The sequence below is a fragment of the Etheostoma spectabile genome, chromosome 2 (assembly GCF_008692095.1).
Source record: "Etheostoma spectabile isolate EspeVRDwgs_2016 chromosome 2, UIUC_Espe_1.0, whole genome shotgun sequence".
NCBI classification, from domain to species: Eukaryota; Metazoa; Chordata; class Actinopteri; order Perciformes; family Percidae; genus Etheostoma; species Etheostoma spectabile.
The window spans coordinates 25,759,608-25,783,438 of NC_045734.1; the positions used below are offsets into that span (position 1 = coordinate 25,759,608).

General features: G+C 40.1%; 1 protein-coding gene across 5 annotated transcripts; it reads left to right on the forward strand.

The window, feature by feature from the left end:
• Positions 1–512: 512 nt before the first annotated feature.
• micall2b (mical-like 2b) lies at positions 513–23,673 on the forward strand. 5 transcript variants are annotated; one of them, XM_032528616.1, is made up of 17 exons: positions 513–859; positions 3,324–3,372; positions 5,065–5,206; positions 5,297–5,484; positions 5,624–5,751; positions 6,545–7,267; positions 7,390–7,592; positions 8,627–8,684; positions 10,477–10,619; positions 10,873–10,937; positions 11,340–11,463; positions 11,604–11,706; positions 12,596–12,669; positions 12,753–12,867; positions 14,696–14,742; positions 16,229–16,323; positions 23,634–23,673. In XM_032528616.1, exons 1-16 carry the CDS (start codon positions 717–719, stop codon positions 16,303–16,305), a joined length of 2,382 nt encoding a protein of 793 aa, XP_032384507.1. In that variant the 5' UTR covers positions 513–716; the 3' UTR covers positions 16,306–16,323; positions 23,634–23,673. The 5 variants fall into 5 exon arrangements, with proteins under 5 accessions (XP_032384507.1, XP_032384511.1, XP_032384497.1 ...); XM_032528620.1 differs by having other exon boundaries at positions 16,229–16,330; positions 23,631–23,666; XM_032528606.1 differs by lacking the exon at positions 23,634–23,673 and adding an exon at positions 16,391–18,026 and having other exon boundaries at positions 16,229–16,321.
• The last annotated feature ends 158 nt before the right edge of the window (positions 23,674–23,831 follow it).

The following is a 23,831-nucleotide window of genomic DNA, read 5'->3' on the forward strand; positions in this document are numbered from 1 at the left end:
AGAAAATTATTCTGAACTCTTCCTGGCAACCTGGAGAATTTGGTGGAGAAGCATTTAGACAATCAGATAATATCAGCAGAATAAAATAAAATATAATGTAAAAGTTTAAAATAATTTGAAAAACTATTTTGGTAGTGGCTAAGGGCTACTTAAGAATGTCCTCAGTAATCTGGACTCATGAAATCATATCTAAACTCTTACCTGTGCACGCACGCACGCACGCACGCACGCACGCACGCACGCACTGCACACACACACACCACACACACACACACACACACACACACACACACCACACACCACACACACACCCACACAACACACACACACACCCCACACACACACACACACCCTGTGAGAAAGAAATATAAAGGCGGACCTGAACTCCACCAGGCCGCGTCATAGCAACCTTTTAAGGTGTCATCCAGTTACTTCACACTTTCTCAAGGGGAGTGGATTATTCCCACACACACTAACCCACATAGAAACACACACACACACACACCCACACACACACTCACACTCACACTCACACACACACACACACACAAACAGTTCCCTGCTATCTGTCATTTCCTGGATCCTGCGTGTCCAAGCTGCTGTGGAAACTTTGAAAAGTTTGCTGGTGGGACAGGAGGAGGAGGGAGGGATCTCGGTGAGCCTACAGCGGCGCTGCTGCACTCACACACGGATCAGTTGGGGTCTGAGCTCCGGGGATGTCGGCTGTGAAGGCGCTGCAGCAGTGGTGCCGGGTCCGGTGTGAAGGCTACCGGGATGTGTCCATCACCAACATGACCACGTCCTTCAGGGACGGCATGGCTTTCTGCGCTCTCATCCACAAACACAGACCCGATCTCATGTAAGTACTCAAACCAAGCAGAGGACTGGACAACTCGCAGGAGCTGGGTGAAGTTGAGTAGTTTTGGAAAACACCTTAACCAGCCGGTTAGTGCTGTTTTGTGTCCTGTTTGCTTATAACATGAACTGTTTCATAGAAGATGGAGCCATTGATTTAACTTTCCAGCTTTATGGTAGGTTTCTGCAGTCCTTTAATGGAAGGACACAAACTGCAGCTTTTTGTCTGCAGGAAAACAGGAGAAGTCGGCTAGTTCAACTGTGGAGCTCAGTGAATAAAGGGAGCTCTGCAGACAGGGCCACTAACCATACATAGTAGAGTCTGTAGCTATGTTTTTTACATTTGGACGGAAATTTATTTATCTACTTTTCACCTGACTAATGGGATGGGGCTTGCTAATCTCTGTCAATCATATTACTCAATATTTATTTTAGGCAATATAGTGCAAAGTGTAGACTTAAAGTAAAGTATGTAGAGTCTTAAAGGACTTGAGACTAGATTCATTAAAAAAATGTAATTAAGCCTTGTTGAAAGCAGCATTAAGGCCTCAGGTCATCTATGATGACAGGCATACTGCTTAAGGTAGCAGTTTATGGCCATAAAGATATAAATCTGATAAGAAATGTGAAATAAGTTTGAAACTCAATGTTGGAATTCAGCTACTTTTTTTTACATTAAAGGCCATCTATCTGAATTTATTAGTTTCTATCTGTGTCTTCACACTAAAATTCAAGACGTGAATTTGCAAACATCTACCAAGTCTAATCAATCAAGCCTGAATGGAATGGTTATCAAGGTAGCCTCACATTGCATACTTGACTCTTAGGCCTGTACATTGGAATAACTTTGTCTTGTGCAATATAGAAAAATACTTGTTCAAATGACATTTTGAAGTTTGGCAATAGGGCTACAACCAATGATGTCTATAGTCATTGAATAATCTCTTGACTCATTCTTTGTTTGTGTGATCAGAAATGTACGAAAATAAGGAACAATGGCCAGAGCCCTTGTGATGTCTTCATATTGTTTGTTTTGTCTGACCAACAGTGCAGAACCAATAGATATTCAGTATACAGTACAATAATATGAAATGGGGAAAATAGCAGCAAATCCTCTCATTTGAGAAACAGAATCCTTGGATAAAGATATTGACACATGTCTTTATTGTGTAAATTGTCATCCCATTGTGTTGTTTAATTTTCTGTCTATTGACAAATGGGTTAATCGACTAATTGTTTCTGCTCTGTGTGAGCACTTAGAGCTGAAAATCAAAGTTTTATGGGATCTCTTACAGTTAAATGTGTTAAACATCTTTTTCAGTCTGGTGCCTAAAAAAGAAAAGGAAAATTCCTTTGTGTTTTCCTTCTGAACTTTGTGATAAGGGAAATTCCACTGGGGAATATCTATTAATATTTGGTACTTGACAGCTGTAAAGTCTGTTGGCCCACAGTGTTTTGAAATAGACCTGTCAACATTAGGCTTTGGCTTAAATATTACAAAGACTTGACTCACCATCTCTAGTTAAGCTTTGGCCAGTTACACACCGAGACAATTGGTTTTGGTCCAATGAATCCATTATGGCTAACAGGCAAATAGTTTAATTTTAAAGGGGAACTGTGCAGTTTTTTTTTTTGTGCTTAATTTACCTTAACTGAGCAGCTTCAAAGTCATTGGAATGGTTACGACTTTTTTGAGTCAAACGGTGGTCGTCTCGCTCCCCCCTAGCGCCTGTGAGCGACAGAAACACCCTTGAACCTTTCGGCCGACGAGTCGCCGGACTCAGCATCAGCAGTGTAACTAATTGCTTCACGGCACTGCACACATACGCCCATTCAGGAACCGGCTAACAAGGTAGCGATGGTGTTTTTTTCCGAATATTTCACACTATTGTCATGGCTGAGCCTGCAAAAAAGAAACAGAAACTTCAGAAGCATTGCCGAAGGAACAGAGAAAGAGGAAACGGTGGACTGACCGCGCGAGGAGTCAGACACAAGTAAACATGGGAGCTAAAAACTGTCTATTCTGAAGCTGGAGGGGGAGCTCTATAGAGAAACCCTGTGAGCAAAAAGCGAAGAAATGGCCAAAACTGCACTCTTTTTATTAAGAGACACAGCTGTTCCAGTTCCTTCCTTTCCACTTTTTCCTGGCAACATATTTCATGTTTAAATGGGCTGATGCACTAACCATTGGTTAAAGGCTTTGCTTCTGTTTACTGAATACATCATTTCATGCCTTCTATGAATACAGAATGAGCTCTCTGTTCCAGCTGTATGAGGAACTGACATGAGATTGTGCGTCACCACAGTGGCCATGTAATGAATTGATCTGTCACACTGTCAATGTCATGATGCATGCTGATGTGAAGGAGCTGTGCATGACTAAATAACACATGGTGTTCGTCTAGGCTTGTAAACAACTGAATGAGGAAGGGTGTTTTGGTACTCATTTTCTTTCTCCTCTGTTGCAGCAATTTTGATTCACTGAAGAAGGAAGATGTTTATGAGAACAACAAACTTGTAAGACATGTTTACATTCTGCATTTTGACCTCTGAATGTTTTCCTTTTTTCTTCACAAAGGGTTTTAGTTTAGTAGATCTACAGATATCCATGATAACCAGAGGAGAAATCCTACTGACTTAAAGTTTTCCCGTGGGGTTGTAGACCTCGAGTAGCAACATGGAACTCTATGTCTATGAGTGGGTCTCCCGTTTTGTTCATCTTTTGTGCTCTAATGATGAGACGTTAGTCCACTGATCAGCAGGTGACAGTAACATGCTGACATATGCTTCCATGCGTCAATAATATGGCTGGGTACGGAATTTAATACTTTTTAGTGACCGACCAAATTGAGTATCGTCATATAATACCCAGTTTCAGAGTCAGTGAGCCAATAAGCATGTAGCAGGCTTCTACCAAGATATAATATTAATTATAATTACTAATATTGCTTGTGATTGGCTGTCAAACGTTATACGTTGCAGAGACAGGCAGAAACAACTCTGTTACGCACAGAGACGGGGATCCCATAGTAGGAGCTGAAAAATCAATATAGATTTGTGCCGTAATGTTGTAATTTCTTTTTGTTTTATAAAATTGGTATCAAAAAAAGTTTAGGAGCCAGTATCAAAGTCAGAGTATTGGTATCGGTACCGGTATCGGCATTTTTTGAATGATACCCAGCCCCAGTCAACAAAGCCAGTGAAGTAGAATACAATCTGGTAAACATGGATTTAAACAAAGCAAGATTTATTTTAAATACTAATTTATGAGAAAGAAAATGGGTTCACCACATTCAGTCCAAACATAATTGATTTATTAATTGATAATTGAAGTAATTGTTACATGCGGCCATACATTGCTTTTACGTGCTTGCTGGCTCTGCATATTGCATCAGCACCACTTCGTTACTTAGGTAATAGGGAATTTTTAAAAATGTCTGTGTTCAAACAGAGAGGACAGAGAAGTGTTTGGCAAATACAGTCTGGGTACATTGCTTAATTGCTTTCTTTACTTTCACTTTCTACCCGCAGCTTGCTCTTCAAAGTGAAGTGTATCAAATAAAAGCTTAAATTTGCAGCCATTATTTGACACTTGAGGATTGTAACTGAAACAAAAGCTGTAGGAACAGATTGGTTAAATACAACAATAACCTGTAAGAGATTAAAGTGCACAGCAAAGTAAACAGGGTTTTTATGGCTGTCTTGATCATCGGATTAGTGATTAAGTTATGCCTCTGGTGCTCGTTGGCCTGCCTCTGCTTGTTGTTTTTTTCTGGTTCCATGGAATAGCTGAACGTGGACCTTGTTTAGAAATGCCTGACTCATTTTCTCTCTAAACACACAAGGTGAAGATTCAATCTATAGTCAGATTTTTTTCCAGTTTTTTTAGGATATGCTAAAAAGAAGACACAGACGATAGAAAACATTAATTTTAAACAAATGTCCACATCCATAGGTAGGATGGGCATTCAGTCCAATCCAATGTCAAGTACTCAGTTAGACAATTAAAAAATAAAACAAATGCCATGCAAGTGTATTTTCATTCTTGCCTTCTTCACTTTCAAAACCCACTGATTTTGGCCAAAGCTTTTGTGCAAAGTGTGTTAAGATGCAGAAAGCCTCCCAAGTTTTTCATTGAGGTCACACAAAGTCATTGAGATCTGCTTTTCTTCTTGTTGGATAAAGTTATTGTTGTAATGTTATTTGCAGGCGTTCAAGGTTGCAGAGGAGAAGTTGGGAATTCCAGCGCTGTTGGATGCAGAAGACATGGTGGCTCTTAGGGTTCCTGACCGCCTCAGTATCCTGACATACGTGTCCCAGTACTACAACTACTTCCATGGACGCTCCCCAAGTGAGTATCAGTGTCTCACAGTGTCCTACTCTGCCTTTGTTCCCTTCTTCCTGTCTCATCTGACTGGGTGTCTATGCTGATTATGTGCAGTTGGTGGTATGGGAGGTATAAAGCGTCCAGCAGATGGCCCCACAGATGAGCCGTCTGAGAAGAAGAACCAGCCGGTGGCGGCGAAGGTGTTTCCCTCTCCCAAACCAGCCAGAGAGAACAGCCCTCCCCCCTCCTCCAACATCACCCGGCCCTCTCCTTCCCCAAAACAAGCCAGAAATGCCACAACGGTAACCTTTTTTGCCTGAATACTTTTCTGATCAGAGAAATGTGGATGTTTGCAAAGACAAAGTTCTGTTGTTCTATTATAATAGTATTAATAAGGTTTTCATTTCCACCTCACCAAACCCCTCTCTTCCCCTTTTCTAGGATGTTGTGGTTGAGAAACCCCATCAGACAGGCACCCTGAGTAACAAATGTGTGACCTGCAACAAGCATGTTCACCTGGTGCAGCGACATCTAGTGGACGGGAAGCTCTATCACAGGAACTGTGCAAAGTAAGAACCCAAGGAAATTATCCTTATTATCTGTGGAGTCTAGAGTCTAAACAAGTTCATTAATTGGTAAATCTAAAAAATAACTATATATGAAATTTGCATTTAAATGATGCATAAAAAGTGTAATCCACTGTATTTTGAATATTGTCGGACAAAAAAAGAATCAAAATCGATGCAATTGAAGCAGACATTTTTCTTTCCTGTCGACGCCCATATTACCCATAATGCAACTTGCTCGCCGACAGTTTAGTGTGAGATTTTGTATGCTATGCTAGTACTAGTGTGCCCTGCTTATTATATTCCACGTCATAGTCCATTTGTGTAACATTTACAGTTTCCATTTCATGATTTAGTATTTTTTTAACAGTTTTCCCCTCATTTTGTATTTAATTATGAGGTTCCAATGCTTCATTTTGATGTCCTTGGCCTCACAGATTTTGCTATGAGGGCATAGAGGGCAAGTTAGTTACATGGATTGTTAGACATTAGATTGTCGCGTGCCAGTTAACACATTTACAGAAGTGGTGCTTTTAACAAGATTAGGGTTTCAGTTAAGGATATAGATAATTGTTATTTTGGGGGGATTGGAATTATTGACTGTCAATATTTGAAAATTTCAAACTATGAAGCTTTGGCAGTGAACCACATAACCCCCCCCCCCCCAACTACAGGCCTGGTTAGGGGGTTTGCATTAAAGCTCAAGCTAACAGGATCTCTGGTTGGCCAGCGGTGGGAGTCCTGTGTGGGAAGATTTTTTTAATTGTAACAAGAACATGTGCTTTCTGTCTTTCAGGTTACTGCCGCCAACAAACCCAACTGCACCTCTCAGAGGCTTACCCACAAACACTCCTGTTTCTAGATTTGCTAATTTACCAGACTCCCCTAAAACCAACACAACTCCTCCAAACCATGCCCCCTCCAGACTGGGACCATCATGGAAGACGGACAAACCCAGCACCCCTCCCAGCTTCTGCACCACTTTTTCTTCCCCGTCTCCTTCCCGGCCTGCTTCAAGTCTCTCTTCCGCTGCTAAAGAGAGTCAGACATGTGTTGTCTCCAAACCCACGGCTTCACAGACTACTTGTGAATCTACCTTCACCACAACAACCACTTCTATCAACACCAGGCCCACTGCTGCTCCTCGTACCTCAACCACAGCGGCAAAGACACTACAGTCCAAGCTCAATTTCTTCCAATCGGATAACATATCTAACGATAAAGAGAAAAAGACTACAACCACCAACATGGTCATAAATAAAGGGCCAAATGTGACCGGTAAAGTAAAGGAGGCCCCAACTGGTCAGACTGTTGTTGTGAATGTTGGCGGTTTAGGCACAAAAGAAGCAAATGTGAGATTGGACACGGGTGGGGAGAAAGCTAAAGCATCTGGTGTAGGTGGAGATATGAAGACGAAAGCATCAGCAGCTGCCTTCATCTCCAAAAAACTGACAGAGGAGAAAGACAATAACCACAGTAAGCCCTCGTGGACGACTGTAGCGCTGAAAAAAACTGACAAGTAAGTGCGCTAACCACACACTGCTACACTCACTTACATATGACTAGACTTTATAAAATCTTGCTTCAGCCTGACCTATACTGGTGAATTCTTGCATTTAATAACACGTCACCTCCAATCAGACCTGCTCAAGTCGAGACTCCAAAGAGGGAGACGGAGGGTGTCAGAGTCAGAATGAAGCTGAAAGTAGACCCGTCAATCCTCGCTGACCTGCAGACTCCGATAGACACCCGGACTCCGAGCCCGGCCGACAGGAGTGGACTCGGAGCCAAAACCCCAGAAAAAGGCGCCTCAAAGCCCGGCAGTCAATCACCCAACATCTCAGGTTAAACTCACACACTTTAGTAACTGTACCCAGAGTAGTTTAGCCTGGTCTAATACATGTTTGTGTGAGAAACGCTCATTTGTGTGTGGTGTAATGTATGGGAAAGTGCTTGTTGTACAGAGAATATAAGGTTGAGCAATATGGTTAAAAATGTAATCTTATAAACTTGTCATATGCCTTAAACAAATATTTCAATCAACTTACCCAGAGTCTTACAGTTTAGTTTAGACAGCAGATGTTGGTTGAATAATAACCTAATATGGTGTATAATATATAATATAACCTGCCTCAGAGAAAGTAGGCCACCAAACAAACAAAAAAAAGAAGAAGAAATTCTCAAATTGTGAAAAATAACAGAGGCACGACCAATTATGCACAAAGTGATTGTCCCATATACTTTACATGGGTATGACGTCAACATAAAACTTGTTTTCAAGGCTCTGGGAACATTTTGCAAATATTTAAAATCTTCATCAAAAATAACTAAATACAGAAATTAAAAACATACCTTGTTTGCAGTTTTTCAGATGTGTGTAATCTAAGCTCAAAGGTCCACTTACTAGTTCATGTTCTTCTGGAAATAGACTACTATATTAAATTTATTTTTATTATTTTTAAATATATATGTACTACTTCTTGACCTGCTTTTGATGACAAATCTCTCTATAACAAAACATAAAACAGAGATTGGGTAGTGGATGGGACTCTGGTGTGATGCAGGAAATCAACCTGAAAGTAGGGCTGTGCAATTAATTGAAATTTAAGTCTTGCAAGTGTAAACTCTTTTTTGGGTCAAAACCGTTCAAGGGACACAGTATTAAGGGGCATTTCACAGTTGAAAATATGTTTTCACTGTTTGTTTTACTACTTTTTAGGTTCAGTAATTACACCATCTTTCCCAAATACAATGAGTAATTGTAATTGACTTTAATATTGACCAAATTAATCGTGATTAGGAATTTTTCCATAATCAAGCAGCCCTACCTGAAAGTGAAAAACACTCAAGTTGTGCTTGATTTCTTTTTTCTCATCAGCACCAGAAAACAGCGACTCTCCTGCAGAATGGAGGTTGAAGCTGAAACCCATCTCCAAGTAAGACTTTTATTTTATTGATGTTTGTTCTGTGTTGCCTCCATATTTCGGGCTAGATTTTTCAAGCCATTTGTGCCAGTTTCCAGGCGGTAATTGTTTGCAAAGACTGACTTAACCGGGCTGGTTAAAAACAGGGCGCACTTGGGTAAAATTGCAGACTGTCTGCGCTTTCAATATATGTTCGTGGGAGGGTCATGGGGAAAGTGGGAGTTTCACCCAAAAAGGTGGGAGGATAAATTTGACAAGGACTGCCAGTAAGATCGCATCTCTATGCTGCAGGGGAAATTCTTCGCTTCTTAAAAGCAGGTGTAAACCATGCCGCAAGCGGGTTTCCTTGTACTAGATATGCCTCCTGGGGAAATGGCAGCAGTAATCCGAGCAAGACCAAGATAGGCCAAGCTGAAAAGATTTTTGCCACAAGGATCACACTTTTTTAGTGGAGTGAACACAAAATCATTAAAGGTCCCATGACATGGTACTTTTTGGATGCTTGTATATAGACCTTAGTGGTCCCCTAATACCATATTTGAAGTCTCTTTCCCGAAATTCAGCCTTGGTGCAGAATTACAGCCACTAGAGCCGGTCCCACTATGAGCTTTCCTTAGGATGTGCCATTTCTGTGTCTCTAGCTATTGAGGAGAAGAGAGGGGGGGCAAGGTGGAGGCTGGGGGTGTGGGCTTGACCAACTGCCACTTTGTATGTTTGAAAGCCATGATGTCTCTCTCTCATGGGCGGGCCAAATTCTCTGGGCAGGGAACGTGGAGCTAACCTTGCCCCTTATGACCTCATAATGAGCAAGATTCCAGATCGGCTCATCTGAGCTTTCATTTTCTCAAAGGCAGAGCAGGACACCCAGAGCTTGCATATTAATATTAAAATGTTATCATAAAGTGACATTTTCATGCCATGGGACTTTTTAGTATTGCAGATTAAGCAGCCATGCAATATTACACTTATTGGAAGAAATGAAAGATGACATTGACTGTTCGACTCAGCGTTCACATATTCCATTCCAGCAGTAGTTAAACTCCTTGCTACATTACAAACAGTGGCATCGGGATCATTTTAAACAGTCATAGCATCAGAAGTGGGAATATCGCAGTCTGCACTCAGCTGTATCTTAGCACCAGTACTGCTTTGCTACAGCGTAATTTACAGTATAGTGGGCGAAGAAAGGCGCTGATTACCCGATGAAGTGGATGTTTGGTAAATACGACGTAAAGTGAAGTATCACAGCGTGCGCTTTCTGCGGGTTGGCCATGGCGCTAATAACTCTACATTTGCAAATGTACGTAGATCTGGCCCTCTATGTTTCTGGTTAATTCCTTGCCAGGGAGTGTCTGTACATCGCCGGGCATACTTTATATCAACATCTCTTTTCTTTCCTAATGTCCTCCGGTCTATCCATCCATCCATCCATCTATCCAACCAACCTTTTGATCTTGTCTTTCATCCATCTATCCAACATTTCCTCTCACAGGAAGCCTATACCTGCTGCTCCTCCAAATGGCTCCCCCATCATTTGTAGTCAGAGCTTTCAGTCTCCCCTCTTCCGCCACATGCGTGTGAGCCCCAAATGGTGTCAGGACTGAGTAGAGTCCTCTGTGGTGCAACATATGCTCAGCGCTCTGAGTTCTTTTCCCCCGGATGACCTTTCCTCCCGCTCTCATAAATCAAAACTAATGGTTGCAGCAAGAAAGAACCGGGACTACTTGTAGGAGCAAATACATGGCCATTAATTAAATCATGTCTCTCTTTTTCTCTTTTCTGCTTGTCCTCCATCCATCCACAGAGCTGCTGGTCCCACCCAGTCCTCCCCTAAAGCGTGGGCTAATGGAGCTGGAAAGCCTCAGACTTCAGAGCTGTCTGTCGGGCCTTCTCCCTCCTCTCATCTGCCCAGCCCCAGCGTTTCTGTCACTCCACCTGCAGCAAAGGGTAACATGGTCTTCAGTGTCGTAATGTTCTGTTTAAATGCGATTTGGACATTAATATATATACCTGCATGTCCCTATCTTGTTCGAATTCCTCTTTTATTCTACATGGACATCACAGTGTTTCTAGTACAAATGGTCTTCTTAAAGACTACCTATGTATATGGATCAGACATCTCAGGGGTTTCCTCCCTCTCCCGTTATTGTTCCGAACTTTCTTTACATCTGTTTTTGTTATTAACTATTGTTTTTTTCAGGATTCCTGAACGGTCAGAGAGACCCAACTGTAAATGGCACCAAGCCAGAGTCAAAGAAGTCCAAGGTACGGAACAATAAATTGAAAATAAGTTTGCTCTAAATTGTATCATATCATTTTAAATGTAATCCCTTTAAATTATTTGTTCTGTTTCATTCAAAATGAACTGCAGCTTCACAGTATGAACTCTTGTAACAGTCGCTAAAGTATTTTATACTATCATTTTATATAGCTATAGATATATAAAATGAATTGGGTTTAATGTACTGATTGAAGGAAAGGAAAACCTTTTTTCACTCATTTATATTTTTCTTTTACTGCCTTTTCCTCCACACTAAGTTGAACAGTAAGGATGTCATTTAATAAATGCTCTGGGATCACAATGTTATGTTATGCACATGTGCTCCTTACCTGTGTTTTGGTTGACATCTTTCATTTAATTTTTGTGTCTATGTGTAACATCTGCAGACAAAGCCAGGCTACATTCTCAAAGAGGACATCATGAAGGAACTGCAGGAGATTGAAGATAATTTGAACGAGTGGGAGAAGAGGGGAGTGGAACTGGAAGGGAGGCTCCGCAGCAGTGAAGAAGGTGAGATTAACACACACACACCCGTACTGTATGAGCCTCCTCTCCAGTCAGTAAAAAGAGAGGCAGAATTAGCGGAAGGAGAGTAACGGGATTAAGTGTGTGTCTGTGTGTGTGCGTGTGTGTGTCTGTCTCTCTCTCAGAGGGTGAAGATGACTCTCTCATGGATGAGCTCATGGTCGAGTGGTTCAACTTGATCAGGAACAAGCAGGTGGCCATGCGCCGGGAGTCTGAACTGGTCTACATGTGAGTACACACGCGCACATACACACAAGCGCACTCAGAGAAGGGGCATGCCACTATTTAGCGATTAGTGAAACAGACTTGTGGCCAGAAGGTTGACAGTTTGAATTCCCAGTGTCCTCCCTCCTCCGTCCCACAGCAGGGCGTCCTGGAACAAGACGGCTCCCCCTCCCACTGGCTGCAGTGGGAAGCAGGATGCCGCTTAACAGCACACATGTGCTGCAGTTATTCTTCTCCCATAAATTAATGTTCAACCTCTTTTAAAAAAAATATATATTAAAGTACAATAAAATACACACAGTGTTAGAAATAATGGGATTTTTTGGAAGTCTTAATGGGCACAATAAGCTCAGGATCACTGAGTTATGCCCATTTAAAGCTGCTCTAATCAATGATCAATCAATGTTTATGTTAACAATGGATCCAATGACCACGTGTAATGTGACAGGGGTCGCTCATGGTGACAAACCCACAGAGAATTATTGCCCACCTCACAGCCGAGTGTGTTATTGTCTTTTAAGCTCCTTGTTTTATTTTTACGCCCTGTGACTTTATTGTTTTGGTTCACTCTCACCGCTCTCATCAGTGTAATTTCCAGTCTCATAAATCCACTGTACACTACAGCTACCCTGCACCAAACAGTAGACTGAAACAGTTTTTATTCTTGACCTTGGGTGTAGTAGTTTTGTCAAAAAATAATCTTAACTCAGTGTATGTAATAGGTAAATGCCAGGGCTTTCAACTGGGGTATAATAACCGCATAACTCATTTGAATACACAGTACATGTTGGAGGAGTCGAGGCAAAAAAAAATACAGACTCGGTAGTATATACTGTATGTACATTAAAATATAATGTATACACTAATATATTTGTACGTTGTTTTGATGTAGTGGAAAAACCCAGGACCTTGAGGAAGAGCAGCCCAGTGTCGAGCAGGAGCTCAGGAAACTGATGGAAAAACCAGGTGAGAGTTTGAGGGGGAACACATTTAAAACAAGACAAAAAAAATGAAACCGATGAGATTAAAATGTGTTTGTGTTTGAGCAGAACATCTGAAAACAGCCTTGGAACGTAAGAGAGAAGAGCAGCTGATGGCCAAACTGGTGGAGATAGTCAACGACAGAAATGCTATTATAGAGGGTCTGGATGAGGACAGACTCAGGTGTGTATACAAGTACAGCCGCGAAGGAGAGTCCCCACCTGGCATAGCAGTGTGGTTTTAGTGGTACTGAGTAACTTAGAAATGAACATAAATCGTATAAAATATACTTTGCTGACATTATTTACCATTATTCTATAAACATAAGGTCATTGGCTGGATATAATAGTTTTAAGCTTGTGTTTATGTGCTCAAAAGGGGGATGGCACAACTGGATGCCATGTGGGACTGATTGCCCCGTTGCAATTTTATTGTCTATATGCGTGTTGTCTTCATTGGCGCTGGAAGTTCTTTTGTTCAGCTTGAACAATGTAGATCATCTTCTACAACAAAGAAGAAAAACGTGTGATTAAACTCCTTGGCGCCCACCCCATCAGGGATATTGTTATAAACCAAACCGCTGGTAAAAATAATCAGATTTAATGTAAAGCGGTGCTAGCTAACAGCTAGCTTATCAGAGAGGACACTTTACTTTTGCTACCTGTATTTGTTATTCCAAGTGGATGGGACCTGGTTAAGAACGGGCTTTCAAAATCTCAAGCATTTTTCTAAAAGGATTACCAAACACGAAAGCAGCAGGACAAAATGCGGAACAATTGGGTAAACAGCTAACATTACCCCGAACAGGTATGTGCACATGTACAGTAGTTTTTCCACCTAAGAACAACACTGTATTCAGACTGAAAACTTCTGGACAATATTGTTACTTAATTTAAGAAGAAGTTAAATTAAACACTGTATGTATGTTACTATTATAAAATTAAGAGTTTTAGGGCCGTTTATACACAGCCCCACAGTTGTAGGACAATGAGCCCCTATTCTTGCATTGCCAGACCTTCCTCCACAGCGCTGTAGAGGAGGGTCTGGCTAGTCCACACAGCATTCAAGCTTCTCTCCCATCCCAGAAAAATGTAATCTGATTTATTGGTATTTCTTTATACTAATCTCAGTCGTCTTGGGCGGTGCTAAGCGCCTGAACCAATGACAGCGTCTCTGCGAAATAGCCTCAGGAAGGAACTTGTTTTGGTGAAACGTGCTTGTTCAAAAGTTGTTTTAGTAGTGCAGTAGGAAACTCAGATTGGACAGATAGTCTAGCCAGCAGATTTACCTTTTATTTATATTTGTCTGTGATGTAGACTAATGAGCCCCAAACAAAGGTTTTTATGGGTAAAAAGCAGTGTGTTCTTGACTGGCCTAGTCAGACCTCAATGTGACTGATTGTGTAATTTACTTGCTGAAAATTAGCCTGAAGGCAAAAAGCCCCAAATAAAGCAAAAAGTGAAGCTCTCTGAGGTACCGGCCTCAAAGAGTATCAGACTGGGAGGAAATAGGCTACAGTTCCTACACTTTTTCGGCTGATGTGGATGTAAAACCCTTACAATTATAGCTGAACATCAGAACTTTTTTTTTTCATGTACACAGTATATGTATGTACTACGTTCCTATGTATATTTACAGTACGTTTATGTACTTTTAAGTCATGTATCAGGCAGATATTTTTATAAAGGTTTTATTGCTGTGAATTGAATATTTTGTAGTTTAAAGACATCACTGGGAAAGTGTGACCGGCATGTTTCACTTTATTCTGATATTTTTCAGGACTAAATGATCAATTTAAAGAAATGAATCAATACTGAAGAAACGTTTTAGCGTCAGCATTATTTCATGGCCATAGTTTAATATGAATCCAATACAGTACAGAGTCAAAACAACAAAATATGTCACTGTCCTAGTTCTCATTTATTACATAGTATGTATAAATACAGCATATTATGCTCATACAGGTTCAAACTACTGTTAATCTGTATTCACTTTTTGTGTGTTTTGGCAGGGAGGAAGAGGAGGACGAACAACTAAACAAGATGATGATGAATTTCAGTGAGTGTCTCCAACACCTCCACAGGCTGTGGCACCTCCCGCTCTGTTCATTAGTTAGCACAACCTCGATGTCACTGCAACTTAGTTGGCTTATAAATTATCCAATTGAGGATTTCATCATGGATGCCTCTAATTGAAGTGGATAGAATTCTGTGTGTGCGTGTGTGTGTGTTTTGCATTTTTAAGGCCCGCCATCGGCCGATGTTTTCGTCTCATTTGATCTGATGACTGCTAATGGAAAAAGCATCAAACAAAATGCTCCCCCCCTCTTTTTGTCAGCGCCGTTTCCTATTAGACAAATGGATAATGTAGCTGGTTAATTTGACCCTCTGATAGAATAGAGTTAATGCCAGCTTCATTTGCAATTCATGACTGGGAAAGCAGGGCTGAAAATTTCGGAGATTTATTGAACTTAAGTGAAAGGTCGTTATGTTGCAGCGAGTGAACGCCGACCGTGGGCTAAAGACTAGCCATTTCAATTTAATGTTATTCATGAAGTTAATGCCAAAGTTTCACAGTTCATTCCCACTCAGAGTACATGTGATAGTTTACACACATGTCGTAAGTGTTACTCAATACCTCTGCAATGGAAATATACCACTTTTTGATTTTCTGGCAGGAGTTTTCAATTTTTTTATCTTGTAACAGGACACCTCAAACAAACGTTATCTGTTTTTCTGAATCGGGACCATGCCAACCGTGCCTCTGCTATATGACCCTCACAGATGAAAAAAACTTTCTAAACTCTCTTTTGGCTTTTGAATGGTGTGTAAATGTAAATGTGTTTAAAGCACAATAATACATAAGTTGCACTAATATAAAAAATATCAAATTTTTAATCAGAATCCTCATTATTTGTTTTATATGTGTACATATACAAAAAATTGGACTGTTTTTCGTTAATCAAGTTTTTTTTTTTCAAGAACTTTATTAACCTCTCAATAGGGAACTGTAATTTCTAAAGTTTGTTGTTACATTACACACACAGGCCCGAAATACACAAACAGGACGCATAGACATGCATTAATAGAGAGGTGTCTGTGCAAAGGGGCTGCCCCATAGTCTGTGGGGGGTCGATGCCTTGCTCAAGGGATCCTCTTCAGCTACTTTAGCTGTACTTTGGTCCGTGCAGGACTTGAACCGTCCATCCTCGGGTCCCAAAGCCAAGTCCCCACGGACTACTGCTGCCCCAACGTTACACACAGTTCCTATAGAAATAGACATACAGCCAAAAATGAGGATAACAAAACGAAATAATAATTTAGCAAATTTTGACAGGTAATATTATTTGGGTAATTACAGGCTTATAACATTGATTTGTTAGCAAAATAATACAAAGCTTAAAGTGTTTGTTTGTGCTACAAACACTTTTTAAACTTACTTATAATTTGAGTTTGATTGTTTGAGATTTCACAGAATCACTATTACATCACTTGTGACTCTGTGTCCTCTTTTGACTATACGTTCCTTCTCTCTCTCCTCTCAGACATAAAGAAAGACAAAGCAAAGAAAAAGTCACCGGTGTCCAAACTGTTTGGTTGGGGGAACAAGAAGGAGGGATGAGGCTCCGCAACACACAGCGCTGCTAAAACTGTCTTTGGTGGTGTTGTCTTTTTTTTGCTGCTCTTGTTGTAGTCAGTGTACTTAGCCTGTGTGTGTCTGTGTGTGTGTTTGCGTGTCTGTCTGTCTGTCTGTCTGTTTGTCTGTGTGTGTCATTTTTAGCACTTTTGAAGACATTCCCTTCCCTCTGACGAGTGCATCCCTCTTGCCTGCCAGTGACACACACACACATAATGTTGAAAGGTTAATGACTCATCAGCCGTGAAGAGATTGGGTTCAGTGCCCCCGTTGTTGGTTTTAATACACTTCTAGTCTTAATCGGTCTACTTAATGCTCTTACACACACACACACACACACACACACACACACACACACACACACACACACACACACACGAACACTCACTCTCCTTCTATATATTTGCAACCCTTTGAAATGTTGGTTGTTTACAGTAACACTACAGATGCTAATACGACTTAAAGAACCGAGGTCAGACAGCTGTTTCTTGCTCTTAGCTTATGTTTCAGCCCTACGCACATGTTTCCGCACTACAAGCCTGACTTGAAAGATCACTCTCTGACCTTGTTGTAGTCGATTACATGTTGAACTGCATTTAATCTTAAAGGTCTCGCTCGGTGTAGTTTTCTATCAAATACAGCACTCATTTCTTTCTCGGACAGCAACAAGTTTACTCAGAGAGCTGCCCTTTTGATAAGGACATGTTTTTTAGTTTCCTCTAGACCAGTGGTTTCTAAGAGTCGTGAGATGTTTCCCATGAAAGCAAAAAGCAAAGAAAGCGTATTTTCTCTACAAACAATTATAAGTTAATATAGCTATCATCACTCTTTAGACTTTGTCACAGTCTGTAGGTGTATGCAACCTATGACACACGTCTGCAAGTTGGCATACATTTGTTTTGGTGAAAAGCCGAAAAGGCTGGCTCATGTGTGCATTTTACTCTGGACCTTTGAGAACAGTGGATCGTGAAAGTTCACTTATGATTATGATTTAGAGATTTTAACATCAGGTTTTATTCAGCAAATATAATTATTCAATAATAAAGTGAAACGCTCTGAAACATCAGTTTGTGCCCCTTTGAGCTATTATCTCTTCACTATGTACAAATGGATGTTTCTTTAAATAATAGATTCATAAGGTGATGCATATCTGATGCTCAAACATAGCTGCAGGAATGTCACTGGATGTCATGCTTTGTTTATTTGGCTTTCCAATCCAACTGTGTTCTGCTATACTTGAGTAGTTGGAATGTTTATGGTTGACTAGAGGAAACGGATTCATCTTGTTATTGTCGTGTGACTCACGGGTTTAAGTATTCAATCTAAAAGCAAGAGTTGATGCTTTTGAGTCTTAGAAATACAAGAACTGGTCCATATTGGATTTCGTACACATTTTAAATCTTTCTTTCCTGAATGAGCTGTTTAGTTTTTGTGTGTGTGTCATAGTCTATTACTTGTTAAAGTCATTTTTAGAGAGGCGCTGAGGAAAACTTAAAATCTTTGTTGTGGCCAAACTGATCGATTTTCAAAACAACTTCTTGTCGCTAGGTAACACTGTATATATGTTAATGTTCTTGTCCCCTTTATTTCTCTTCATCTCAAGTGTATATATTGTATAAAGTTGCTCCTTAGAGAACTCAGCCCTGAACAAATTACTGTCATAAATCTACTAAAATGTTAATAAAAAGACGATATTATTAATTGATCATGGTTCTCTGATACTGTAATATTCACTCAAATGGAAATCTAATAGTACATCATTTAAATGGTGAATATCATTAATGTTAAACGACTGTAATTAAATGCAGTTCACCTGGCAGGAGCAGTGGTGGTGTATTTGTATTTTGCCTTCATATTACTGACTTACATATGTTGGAGATGAAATAGTGTTATTTATTTTTTTACAGGCACTTTAATGTTTTGATCATATTTGGCCCAAACATGATTTATCACTGGTCTTTTAAAACCATTATACTGCAGTGATGATGCATTTTCTCTGTAAAAACACTAGGAGGCAGCATGAGACCTCCCATGGCTCTGTGGCTCACACAGCGCATCAATCCCTTTGTATACTTTGGTCTGTAGAGCTGACAAATGCACTTAAGGTCCAACTCAGACATAGAATAAAAGAAGTGGATATATTATCTTTTTAATTTTTAAGTTTCTAAATTTTCAGATTTCGATTTTTCTGCTCGTCTGACTACTACAGAAAGGCTCGTCTCAGCCGGCATAACCTACAACCCAGTCTGTTACATATAAACGTTGTATATATATTATATTGTAAATAATCATAGAATTGAATTGATTGGCGCCATTGACACCAATAATCATTCCAGCTATTTCACTAAGCATCTGTCTGAAATCCGATATCGGTATCAGATCGGTGCATCTACTCCTTAAGTCCTCTTTTTTCTCAACACAGAGTTGGCATATTTATTACAATCATATAGAGGTTATGATACCAAAGTAAGAATGGAGAAAGTATGGTTATTGACAAGAGTAGCCAGTCTTCTAGTTTGTTTACCCACCTTATACGGATATATTAGAGATTTAATTAGGAATTCCTTGTAACCCTTTTTAAATAAAAAATAAATAAATCTTACTGCCACCCAAACTCTTCATCTTACTAATGACGGCATAGTGGAAAATGCATTATATTGATGTACATAATTTGAGATTTTCAAGACAGCTCCCGTAACAACACTGAACAACACAGAAACATAGTGCTCTCATTGACAAGGTCAACTACACACATGCAAACACAACTATTTCTCCCTGTTCCAGTTGAAATATCCATTCAGAGTAGCGAAGAGGAAAAGAGAGAAATAATGCAGTAAAAGAAAAAAGAGCAGGGAAATTGACTTTTAGCTCATACTTTTCCCCCCAACATATTTTGGTGTGAAAATCCAAAACTGTGTAATTGTCTCCTCTCTAAAGGCAACATCTGTCCCTGTTATGTGTGAAAGTGTTTGTTGATTCCTTCCTAAAACCATGATAACATGTTCCATCACCACACCGCTTTGTGTCTGAATCAATCATGTCTCCGCTTAACTTTAGGGCGTAAATGTTCCTTAAAGTCGACTCAATAAGGTACCTTTATAATGTGGGAGCGTGGGGTTTCAGTGCAGACTGTAAATATACCTTTGAGGTGGTTCATTTACATAACACAGTGGGCCCTCACACATTATTCACACAGACTTTTAAACAGTTGCGAGTGAGGCGCGACTCTATTCTGACATAATGTGATTCATTCATCCATTCACAGCTCATATCTATTTAATCCATGTTAACATAGTGTAAAGTCAACATTAGCATACGCTCAAACTGTTGGTATTGTTGTTTCACGCGCCCTTTATGTTTTTTTCCCTCACTTCTTTAAGGTTTAAAAAGAAGCTGTGTTTATAATTTGACACGCTGCACACTTCTCACTATTCCGCCTCATCCCTTTACCGGCATTCAGCGTGGTCCACACACACACGCACACACGCACACACGCACACACACACACACACACACACACACACACACACACACACACACACACACACACACACACACAGATTTTATGGTGTCTTCAAGTCAACTGAAGTTAAGTTAACTTTCACTTTTTATTCATTTCCTAAGTGGTCTAACATTTTCATCTTCCTGGTATGACATTAAACCTGAATAATTGTTTTTTTTACCACTTGTAGGGGCAGCACCGCCTACAAGCTGAAAACACAACATATTTATCACTTTTAAAATTGGTATAGTAAATGTGGTTGGTATAGTAGATGTGGTAGCCATTTGTCTATGTACACATCCAGACAAGTAACAACATTCATTTTCATTCAGAGTTGTGTTTGTGCCCATCTGGTAAATGTAAGTCTAATATTAACTCTCTTTTTTACTTCTGTTTTTGGTCATCTCTTAAGGGAAATATCTGGCTGTTTTTGCTGCTAAATGCTCCACTATGTTCCCCAGCTGCCAATGTGGGTTTTTAGAGCCCTTAGTGAAGATACACTGAGGAAGGCGGTTGTATTTTTATAATTGATAATCAGTCGTATGCACAGGCTGCAAAGTGCATAGAAATGGAATTTACCGTTGATTTGGACACAAGGGGTCTTGTTGCTGATGACATTTAATGCAATTTATTTTGTAGCCTTAAGATGTTCTTTGATTTAACGGTAGTATCATATATCATCATAACCCACTCCCCTTTCCCATTTAAAAAAGTAACACAATAACGTTTAGATTAGATAGATTTGAACTGACCTACTTTTTACTTATATTTAATTACATTTTTACTCATCTAGCCTACTTTAACTTTAGTAAGAGTTTGTTAAAGTAACAGTTGTTACAGATAGATAGATAGATAGATAGATAGATAGATAGATAGATAGATAGATATATTCACATTGGAAATGTGTTATTACAGCAGTCCATTAGTCAATCATAAGACAACATAAAATATGACAAGAAAACTAGGGCCATAAATAGTCAAAGTGCTTGGGGAAGTCTAGAAACTGTGACCTTTACATTAGTGCGGCAAGGTGCTTCATTAAAATTGCATAGATTAGAATAAGGTTAAATATTGTGTCAAACTAAAATGGGTGACTTTGACGTTATACTTGAGTCAATAATCTGTTGCTGTTAAATGATATGCCCATAATGTTCTATTTTTCAGTATGATTATGAGGGAGTGTGACTTCCCCGCCCTCACTGTGTTTTTTTGATGGATTTCACAAGGTTCTTATAAACCAGTGAAAGGTCATAAAATGGACCATGTGAGGAAGTGCTGTAACCTTGTTTTTGTAGGCTGCTTTTATTGTGTAAGTATTAAATCTGTGCTTGGATAACATTCTTGCAGTGCAATATGTTCTGCTTTAGTAAAACAGTGAGAATAATGTGTAAAAGTGATGACAGATTGGAGAGGGAAGACCCAGATATTTAGCATGAAGGAGGGGGTTGATTTTAGTGTGGAAAAAGGGATTTCCAGTGTTGGCATGATGCATCGCTGCTTGTGCCATTAGGTGTAACAAACGGGACACACGGTAGGAATCGAATTGTTTTATTAGAATTCTTTTTGTATCTGAGGCTTTGTTACTGTTTTGACAAAGAGTGATGTTTGAGTATAAGTGTGTCTTTGTGATGACAGCAATGGAAAAGCAATCACTGCCCGGGACCCCCCCCCCCCTTCAAGAATCTCTGGCTGTCGCCCGTGGAAACCCTTTGCATGTGGTCTACACGCACACACACACACACACACAAACACCACACACACACACACACACACACAGTGGCAGGGACAGGCGGCAAAATCATCTCAGGATTTTGGTTCAGGTCTCTCTCTTTATGTTTCTCTAAGTGTCTGTGACAAGGCAGGAGGGTAATGATCAGTGTGTGTGGGTGTGTGTCTGTGTGTCTGTGTGTTTTGTGTGCTAAGCTCGTCCACGGTTGGATACTTCTGTTTGTCTGAATGACTAATGTAAAAGACAGAGAGGATGTGTGCTCAATGAATCACAAACACCATCTATCAGGGTGAATATTTCCACACACATTTTCAAGATTTTAAAAGATCAAATGTAGTTCTCATTAAATGATTTGCCTTAAAGGCCCCATATCATGCTCCTTTTTATGTCCATATTTATGTTTTTGTTTACTACTAGAACATGGTTACATGCTTTAATGGTGAAAAAATACATTGTTTCCTAGTTTATCTCATGCTATCTGTCTGAGTATAGCTTACCTGTATTCACCCTGTGTCTGAAACGCTTCATTTTAGCACCTGTCTTTTTATGGCCTCCTCTTGAAATTGCCCACTTTGCTCTGATTAGTCAGCGTTTTCGGGTCTTTCGCAACTGCACTCTCAGAGTCTGTGCACCATCATCGCAGCTGGGGAACAATTGTAACGTCACTGTAGCGGCACTTTCTACGTATGTATACTATAGTTCTGACCTCACAGCTGTACAGAAGTCCTGCCAGCTCATTTAAAGACACAGTTTCTGAATACGGACTGTGTGTGTTTTCTGTGGATTATTTTTTTAGACCTAACAGCTAGGCTACACTTGCAGGCGCAAAATCAAAACAACAGATCCAAAAGTGGAACAGAACTATTTTGTTTTACTCATCAAATAATATAATTGTTTATTACAACATATTAAAAAAAAACAACTTTCCCAGTACCTGTGTTTGATCATCGAGGCACCTTAATATGATCTCTTGCCTCTTGTATATTTGAAGGTCAGTGAATAACACTGATGCTGTGTGTACAGTAAGTGAGCTCATATTTACACTTAATTGAACTGAATTGAGATCAGCAGCAGCAAAAAGCTTAAAGCAGAAAATGAGAGAAGCACTCAAGTGGCTATCAGTTTCACAAGGGAACAAAAGTGAAGGAGGGGAGGAGGAATGAAAGGAGATGATTTGCAGCATTAATCCAAATTGAATTACATTGATAACATCTTTCTTTCTGGCTTTGTTTTATATGTTTTTCTCGTTTCATTTTAAACATCCCCTTTTCATGTAGTTGTTTCTCGCACTCAAGACAGTAGGAGACGCAGTTTTGGGTTACAAAGGAAACAGCTGGCTGGTTGCTCACTACAACATTTCTTATAAAAACAAACTAACGAACGAACAAACAGCAATCAGTAGCTATTTATTAGACTCTCTTCCCTCTCTTTCTGCCTCTGTTAATAGCCTGAATTAGCATATAAATGAGAGATAGCACGTGATAGAATCCACTCTGCTTCCATGTGTCCATTGGGACTTATGATTATCTCTTTTTCCTACGTTTTGCTCCAATCCTTATTACTGTTTTCATCCTCTCTGTCTGCCTTTGTCTCTTTCTTTTCACTCTTCTTCACAGACAATTATTCCATTCTTCCGTTTCTATTTGAGGACTCCTATTGCTTTTCGTGAACTGATACAGTTAAAGTGAATCATGCGTTGTGTTTGTTGTATTTGTTTACCTGCATGTGTGTGTGCTGCCACTGTGTGCCGTTAGTTTAAGCGTACTTAATTGCTCCTGACTAATTAGCAGATGAGTCAAGGCATTTGGGAGATAGAGCGCGCACACACACACACACACACACACACACACACACACATAAATACACACATTTATAGCACCATTTTTCCGTGTCCTAAGTGTTCGTCTCTTGTTTCTTCCCTCTCTTGGCTTTGTGTCCCCAGACAGGTGAAGCCCAGTGGTACGCAGCAGGAGGTGTTAATGATGTGAGGGCTTTGTGTTCTCTGCTGGGAGCGATCTGTTGTGTGTTAGCTGCTGTCTGTCACCATACGAATAGAAAAACATCTTCATAGTTCATATGAAGTGTGTGTGTGTGTGTGTGTGTGTGTGTGTGTGTGTGTGTGTGTGTGTGTGTGTGTGTGTGTGTGTGTGTGTGTGTGTGTGTGTGTGTGTGTGTGTGTGTGTGTGTGTGTGTGTGTGTGTGTGTGTGTGTGTGTGTGTGTGTGTGTGTGTGTGTGTGTGTGTGTGTGTGTGTGTGTGTGTGTGTGTGTGTGTGTGCGTG